The following is an 8,685-nucleotide window of genomic DNA, read 5'->3' on the forward strand; positions in this document are numbered from 1 at the left end:
CCAAAAAGTATGGCTTTGTCCCCATGTGCAAGTTGCAAACCGTATATCTTGCTTTTTTATGGTGGTTTTGGAGCATGGATCTTCCTGCTGAGCGGCCTTTCAGATTATGTCGACATAGGACACTTGTTTTACTGTGGATATAGATACTTTTGTACCTGTTTCCTCCAGCATCTTCACAAGGTCATTTGCTGTTGTTCTGGGATTGATTTGCACTTTCCGCACGAAAGTACGTTCATCTCTAAGAGACAGAACGCGTCTCCTTCCTGAGCGGTATGACGGCTGCGTGGTCACATGGTCTTTATACTTGCGTATTATTGTTTGTACAGATGAACGTGGTACCTAAAGGCGTTTGGGAATTGCTCCCAAGGATGAACCAGACTTGTGGAGGTCTACAATCTTTTTTCTGAGGTCTTGGCTGATTTCTTTTGATTTTCCCATGATGTCAAGTAAAGAGGCCCTGAGTTTGAAGGTAGACCTTGAAATACAGCCACAGGTACACCTCCAATTGACTCAAATGATGTKAATTAGCCTATCAGAAGCTTCTAAAGKCATGACATKATTTTCTGGAATTTTCCAAGCTGTTTAAAGGCACAGTCAACTTAGTGTATGTAAACGTCTGACCCATTGGAATTGTGATACAAGTGAAATAATCTGTCTGTAAACAATTGTTGTAAAAAATTACTTGTGTCATGCACAATGTTATCATTCACACTTTCACCCTGACCTTTTGCCCCACCCCTCTTTGTCCTCTCGAAGTGCACACTTGACCCTCTGGCCGATGATTTGTTTACCTCTGGATAAAATGAAAACAGCCTAACCAGCCCTGCTGGCAACAATTTCATTACGCTTTTTTGCAGACGTTTACTGACACCGGCCATGTTCAACGGATGTTGTACACACTTCACGTAAAGTTAGCTAACGAGTCTACCAGCCAACGTTAGCTAGTTAAACAATAAACAGTGCTGGGAGCTAACCAACCATGTTCAATGTTAGCTAGCTAACATTAGGCTCTAACTAGAACAGCAAATGGCTCTGGGAAACTAATAATAACATCAGCTAGCTAGCTAACAGTACACTTTAGCTCGAAATTAAACCACTTTCTGTCAAAATTAGAAAATGTGTAATATCTGAAATTGTAATGTTTGCTAGCTAACTCTAGACTATCTTACCTGTATACATCATCGTGTATGGACGCGTCTCCCTGTCATGAATTCCATGCCACGGTTGCCCTTAGTTTGAAGATGTAATCCAGAGACGGGTGTTTCCTCCATCTCTTTAGCTATCAGACTCTAATTCCACTGATTTCAAAACTTGATCCTCCAGAAAGTGGAGAGCAACACTTATGCAGCTAAACTACCTAAACTAAACTATCCTACAAGATGATTGACACCAGTACATCAACCTAGACAGCTGTTTTGTGTCTCTCTGTAGGCTGTCTGGCTGTCTGGTCACAGGGGAGGGCTGTGCTGCTCTGTCTTCAGCTCTGAGGTCAAACCCCTCCCACCTGAAAGAGCTGGACCTGAGCTACAATCACCCAGGAGACTCTGCAGGGGAACTGCTTTCAGCTGCTCTGGTGGATKCCACATATAAACTGATGAAGCTGAAGTAAGTCAGAATAGATGTCCTAATAGTGTGAGCAGCGGTTGTGTCATATGTAGTGTAGTAGGGTCAGTAACATGAGGACATGATGGTAGAATTAAGAGGAAGTTTACTCAGCAGGCTGAGCACTCCATCACAGCATACATCATCACCACATGAATACTCTTCTTCTGCATCTCTGATATCCTGTTGGATTTGTACTCCGTTCTGTATGCAGTAGGTAGGATAGAATACCTGTATGTCTCTAGTAATGAATTGTACTCCATTCTGTACGCAGTATGTAGGATAGAATAACCTGTATGTCTCTAGTAATGAATTGTACTCGTTTCTGTATGCAGTAGGTAGGATAGAATACCTGTTAGTCTCTAGTAATGAATTGTACTCCTTCTGTAGCAGTAGTAGGATAGAATACCTGTATGTCTCTAGTAATGAATTGTACTCCGTTCTGTATGCAGTAGGTAGGATAGAATACCTGTATGTCTCTAGTAATGAATTGTACTCGTTCTGTATGCAGTAGGTAGAGAGAATACCTGTATGTCTCTAGTAATGAATGTACTCCGTTCTGTATGCAGTTGGTAGGATAGAATACCTGTATGTCTCTAGTAATGAATTGTACTCCTTCTGTAGCAGTATGTAGGAATACCGCCAAACAACTAACCATAGAATACTTGTATGTCTCTAGTAATGAATTGTACTCCGTTCTGTATGCAGTAGGTAGGATAGAATACCTGTATATCTCTAGTAATGAATTGTACTCCGTTCTGTATGCAGTAGGTAGGATAGAATACCTGTATGTCTCTAGTAATGAATTGTACTCCGTTCTGTATGCAGTAGGTAGGATAGAATACCTGTATGTCTCTAGTAATGAACTTGGATAGTGCACCAGAACACAACAATATTGTTTAAATGTTGACTGCTTTATTAGGTCTTTGTCAGTCAATAACCTGTTTCTCCTACAGTGTGGATCATGGTGGAGAGTGCAGGCTGAWATCAGGGCTGAGGAAATGTAAGTCTCTTCAATCCTAATTAACTGTGTATTCAGAACTATAGTAACATAGTAACTAATCAATACTTGTTCTGTWCCTACAAAACAACATTMTATGTGAAGATGTGGTTTGATTATACTCTCCTTTTGTCTACAGATGCCTGTCATCTCACCCTGGACCCAAATACAGCAAACCCAAACCTGATACTGTCTGAGGGGAACAGGAAGGTGACATGGGTGGAAGAGAAGCAGCATTATGAAGACCCTCCAGACAGATTTGACTGTCATCCCCAAGTTCTCTGCAGAGAAGGCTTATCTGGATGTCGTTATTACTGGGAGGTGGAGATGGATGGTGACATGGCTGACATTGGTGTGGTGTACAAAGGAATAAACAGGAAGGGAGATGAGGATGACAGTAGAATTGGAGCCAATAGGAAGTCCTGGAGTTTATACTGCTATGATAGTGGTTATTTATTTTGCCAAGCTGGAGTCAACAGATCCATCTCTGGTCCTGTTCCTAACAGAGTTGGAGTGTTTCTGGACTGGTCAGCTGGTACTTTGTCCTTCTATATTGTGTCCTCCTCTGGTACACTGACACACCTTTACACAGAACACACCACATTCACTGAACCCCTCTATCCTGGATTTGAGGTTTCCTCCTCAGTGACCCTGTGTCAGATAGATGACCAACACATTCAGAGGTGAGTCATAGCAATGTTTTATCCTTTATTTCCCTCTGGAATCATTTCTATAATTAGATTAGTAGTAGTGGTGTGTTTTAATGTGTTCTGTTAGACCTATAGTATGTTAGATTAGTAGTACATTTACATTTACATTTAAGTCATTTAGCAGACGCTCTTATCCAGAGCGACTTACAAATTGGAGTAGTGTGGTTTAATGTGTTCTGTTGGACCTACAGACAGTTAGATTAGTAGTAGTAGTGGTGTGTTTCAATGTGTTCTGTTGGACCTACAGACAGTTAGATTAGTAGTAGTGGTGTGTTTTAATGTGTTCTGTTGGACCTACAGACAGTTAGATGGTTGTGTTTAATGTGTTCTGTTGGACTACAGACAGGTTAGATAGTAGTGGTGTGTTTTAATGTTGTCGTTGGACCTACATACAGTAGATTGTGTAGTGGTGTGTTTTTAATGTGTTCTTTGGACTAAAGATCAGTAGTTAGTAGTAGTGGGTGGTTTTAATGTGTCTGTTGACCTACAGATAAGTTAGATTAGTAGTAGTGGGTGTTTTTATGTGTTCTGTTGCCTACAGTACGTTATGTAGTAGTGTGTGTTTTAATGTGTTCTGTTGACTACAGACAGTTAAATTAGTAGTAGTGGTGTGTGTTTAATGTGTTCTGTGTGACCTACAACAGTTAGATTAGTAGTAGTGGTGTGTTTTAATGTGTTTGTTGGACTACAGACAGTTAGTTAGTAGTGGTGTGGTTTTAATGTGTTCTGTTGGACCTACAGACAGTTAGATTAGTAGTAGTGGTGTGTTTTAATGTGTTCTGTTGGACCTACAGACAGTTAGATTAGTAGTAGTGGTTGTTTTTAATGTGTTCTGTTGGACTACAGACAGTTAGATTAGTAGTGGTGGTGTTTTAATGGTTTTTTACTACAGACAGTTAGATTAGTAGTAGTGGTGTGTTTTAATGTGTTCTGTTGGACCTACAGACAGTTAGATTAGTAGTAGTGGTGTGTTTTAATGTGTTCTGTTGGACCTTACAGACAGTTAGATTAGTAGTAGTGTGTGGTTTTAAGTGTTTCTGTTGGACCTACAGACAGTTGATTAGTAGTAGTGGTGTGTTTTAATGTTATCTGTTGGACTATCAGACATTAGATAGTTTATATTTAGTTTAATCACTGTCTATCCTTCTGCTTTACCAACACCAGAGACCATGGTGGAGAGAGTTGTATCAAGTCTGGACCTGAGGACACCAGAGACCCCGGTGGAGAGTGTTGGATCAAGTCTGGACCTGAGAAATGTGAGTGTTTAAAGGTAGAGTCAGCGATATGACGTAGGTGCACAAAGTAAACAGCATAGTGGGTCAATTTCTACAACAACTAAGAGTGTTGGATCACAAGGCTAAACTTCTCTGCTGTTTTGATTCCGTGACTAACACGCTGTAAGAGAGTGAAGAGAACCCTTCCACATGGGCAGATACTGTGTGTGACTGTGAGAGAGAAGTCAGGCATCTTGCTCATCACAATATCTGTGGTGCTGCTCGTACATCATCATTTAGCTGACTCTACCTTTAAGCTCTCATCCTAGGATCTACCAGAAATCAGACCCCAACATCTACAAAACATGGACCAGAACGATGTTTCCTGCTTCCACAAACATTAATTAATATAACACTAATGTCAGATTATGGTATGCTAATGAGTGTATATTTAGAAACTGTTGCTCAATTATATTCACTTTTATTCATTCATTTTTATCTATTTAATAATTATTAATTCATTATTCCATGAGATTGTCCAGTTTAAATAACAGCTACTTTTGACTTCAGGGATTCCTCAGAGCTGTAAGACTTGTGACCATGTTGAGGTAAGTCATAATGTCAATTCTTACTTTTACATACCTGCAGGAGTCAGGCACAGTCTCAAAGCCAGGTGTGTACTGACCAACCATTCATACTGGGATATAGACAGTCCTGTGTTCTGCTTTAGTAATATAACACAGTCTCAAAGCCAGGTGTGTACCAACCAACCATTCATCCTGGGATATAGACAATCCTGTGTTCTGCTTGTAGACATGCAGGATTTTAGCTGCTGTCATATTTTGTCATTAGACAGTTTAATTGATAAATCACCAGCATTCCATGTAACTTTGAATAAATACATTATATTAGTTACTTTGGTTAATGGGCCAGGTTCCCAGACACAGATTAATTCTAGTCCTGGACCTTAAAGAACTTTCTATTGAAACTTCCATTGAGCATGCTTTTCATTCCAGCACTAGACTCAATCTGTGTCCAGGAAACAGGCCCCTTATGTATTACTGATATTCTTGTCCTTGTTCAGGACTCCACACACTGGCTTCAGATTGAACCCTTGACTTCCACTGTCCAGGGAGTGACAATGTTCAGGTAAAATAACTACTTTTAACATTTCATTCCACTTGCTAGTGTATTTCCCCATTACCTTTGGGAATAGTCTTCTAATCCAACCTCTCCATTTGACGATTGACCTTCTCTACCATATCTTGTTGTTGCCTCAGACACAGGACACCCAAAGGGAGTTATGAGTGCACAGTGTCTGGGCTCCGCTGGCTGTGTGAGAGAGATGTCATTCTGAAGTATCACTTCAGGAACTGGGAACCCTACAGTCAACTTCTGAAAGACATGCAGTACACACAAGGTGGTCCATTGCTGGACATCACTATGGAGTTAGGTGAACTGGAGGAAGTTAATCTGCCACACTTTGTCTGTTTAGGTAAAACCATATAGAAATAGTATTCAGAAAGACATTTCCATGTAACTGAGTTTCACTTCCTGAGTTAATGAATGAACTATTCTGGGAGTTTGAGTTTACTGTGATCTGGTACTGACTATTATTTGTGTTTTAGTAGGATGAATAATACAATATTTGTCTTTCTGTCTCCTTTTATTGTGTTGTTCAGGGACCAACCCTTCCCTAAGGAATGAGATGAAGATTCTTCATGTAGAGGAACATGGAGTGTCTTTAGAGGAAGTGCATGAGGTCACCAGATTCCATGCTAAGATTCTCCATCCCAAGTTCTCAACTATCTCTGTTATACTGAGCTATATCTTTTCTTGGAACATAGATGTCCACTGTGACGTGGTCCTCTATTTGGCAGTAAAAAGGTCAACAGTAATTTCACGGCTGTACCTGCTCCTCAGAAACTCCAGTCAGAAAGAGGTGAGGCACTATCATTGAAGTGACAACAGTATGTTGAAACTTACTAAAGGAAAGCTGATAGTTTGTTGAAAATCTCTAGATTACAAAGACAACATGCAGCTCTGTGAGAAATCTATTTCTGTCTCATTCATTTGAAGAGCCAGTAGACGGCACTCTTCCCTCTGGTCGGAGGAGAACCCAATGCCCCGGGGCAGTGAAGGGGACATTGCCCTGTGTAGGGTGCTGTCTTTCAGATGGGACGATAAACGGGTGTCCTCTCCATGGTCACTAAAGATCCCATGGCACTTATCGTAAGAGTAGGGATGTTAACCCCGGTGTCCTCACTAAATTCCCAATCTGGCCCTCATACCATCATGGCTACCTAATCATCCCCAGCTTCCAATTGGCTAATTTTCCCCCTCTCCTCTCCCCTGTAACTCTTCCCCAGTTCGTTGCTGTAAAAGAGAATCTCTTCTCAGTCAACTTACCTGGTACACCTTTAACATAATATCCGGGTAAAATAGGGATAGTAAAACAGTAGTGTACACATTTTTTGTTGTTGACAAAAATGGATTGCTCAGTGAGCTGCATGTTGTGTAAATTATGAGACTACATTGTTCTGACTGTACTACATTGCTCATTTTGTAGGCTGTTCAGGAACGGGAGAAAAATCAGCTGTCCCAAGGATATTCAGAATTGGTCCTGTCAAGTCCAAACGGGTCCTTAAAGCTGAACAGTTGGTTTGCACTCAAGAATCCCCACTCCACTTCCATCAATCCAGAGGTGCAGTTTTATCAGGCTGAGGACATGAATCTGTCATATTGTATATGAATAACTGGAATATCATTCTATTTCACTATTTCTCTCTCTGTCTGTCTGTTGTCTCAATCGTTGCACCATATGGCCTCCTACAGACGATTCAGCTGTTACCTGCAGACACCAGACCAAGCTGTTGTAAGATGATTATGGGAAACACAGGGGTTGACATTGAGATGGAGTTAATCGGGGATGATGAGAGGACAGTATGGAAATCAGTGGTATCAAAAGGTAAGAAATACTATACATGAACAGTATGTCAATCATCAATGTCCTTTTCTAACAGATGCTATTAAAATGTTTTATGATATTTTCTATTGCTTGTCTTTCAGACGAATACAGCAAAGACTCTCATCCAACATGTAAGTTTGTTTTTGTGGACAAGGTTTATAAAACGGGCTATAGAGCTAACATATCTTCAAGTTGTGATGAAGAACACTGATGAAGGTCTTCATGAGTCGTGTTCAGTGGGGTGATGAAGTTCTTCATGAGACGTGTTCAGTGGGGTGATGAAGGTCTTCATGAGTCGTGTTCAGTGGGGTGATGAAGGTCTTCGAGAGAGATATCCATATGGCCTCCTACAGAAGATTCAGCTGTTACGTCAGACACCACACCAAGCTGTTGTAAGATGATCATGAGAAACACAGGGGTTGACATTGAGATGGAGTTAATCGGGGATGATGAAGAGGACAGTATGGAAATCAGTGGTATCAAAAGGTAAGAAATACTATACATGAACAGTATGTCAATCATCAATGTCCTTTTCTAACAGATGCTATTAAAATGTTTTATGATATTTTCTATTGCTTGTCTTTCAGACGAATACAGCAAAAGACTCTCATCCAACATGTAAGTTTGTTTTTGTGGACAAGGTTTATAAAACGGGCTATAGAGCTAAATATCTTCAAGTTGTGATGAAGAACACTGATGAAGGTCTTCATGATTCGTGTTCAGTGGGGTGATGAAGTTCTTCATGAGACGTGTTCAGTGGGGTGATGAAGGTCTTCATGAGTCGTGTTCAGTGGGGTGATGAAGGTCTTCTTGAGTCATGTTCAGTGGGGTGATGAAGGTCTCTCATGAGTCGTGTTCAGTGGGTGATGAAGGTCATCATGAGTCGTGTTCAGTGGGGTGATGAAGGTCTTCATGAGACGTGTTCAGTGGGTGATGAAGTTTCTATGAGTCGTGTTCAGTGGGGTGATGAAGGTCTTCATGAGTCGTGTTCAGTGGGGTGATGAAGGTCTTCTTGAGTCATGTTCAGTGGGGTGATGAAGGTCTTCATGGAGTCGTGTTCAGTGGGTGATGAAGGTCATCATGAGTCGTGTTAGTGGGGTGATGAAGGTCTCTGAGTCGTGTTCAGTGGGGTGATGAAGGTTCTTCATGAGTCATGTTCAGTGGGTGTGATGAAGGTCTTCATTGAGTCGT

The 8,685-nt window shown here is 40.9% G+C and overlaps 1 protein-coding gene across 1 annotated transcript in view; it reads left to right on the forward strand.

The window, feature by feature from the left end:
* Positions 1–1,401: 1,401 nt before the first annotated feature.
* The window catches only part of LOC111970973 (NACHT, LRR and PYD domains-containing protein 1 homolog), a 15,593-nt gene continuing 8,309 nt past the window's right edge, over positions 1,402–8,685 (forward strand). Inside the window, exons 1-11 of the mRNA XM_070445966.1 lie at positions 1,402–1,605; positions 2,559–2,605; positions 2,742–3,285; positions 4,477–4,568; positions 5,097–5,134; positions 5,611–5,675; positions 5,807–6,021; positions 6,209–6,468; positions 7,096–7,230; positions 7,362–7,494; positions 7,596–7,625. Of these exons, the coding sequence (XP_070302067.1) occupies positions 1,595–1,605; positions 2,559–2,605; positions 2,742–3,285; positions 4,477–4,568; positions 5,097–5,134; positions 5,611–5,675; positions 5,807–6,021; positions 6,209–6,468; positions 7,096–7,230; positions 7,362–7,494; positions 7,596–7,625 (1,570 nt within the window). The 5' untranslated portion in view covers positions 1,402–1,594. The remainder of the gene's footprint in view (positions 1,606–2,558; positions 2,606–2,741; positions 3,286–4,476; positions 4,569–5,096; positions 5,135–5,610; positions 5,676–5,806; positions 6,022–6,208; positions 6,469–7,095; positions 7,231–7,361; positions 7,495–7,595; positions 7,626–8,685) is intronic.

This window comes from Salvelinus sp. IW2-2015, linkage group LG12 (genome assembly GCF_002910315.2).
Source record: "Salvelinus sp. IW2-2015 linkage group LG12, ASM291031v2, whole genome shotgun sequence".
In the NCBI taxonomy this organism is placed as follows: Eukaryota; Metazoa; Chordata; class Actinopteri; order Salmoniformes; family Salmonidae; genus Salvelinus; species Salvelinus sp. IW2-2015.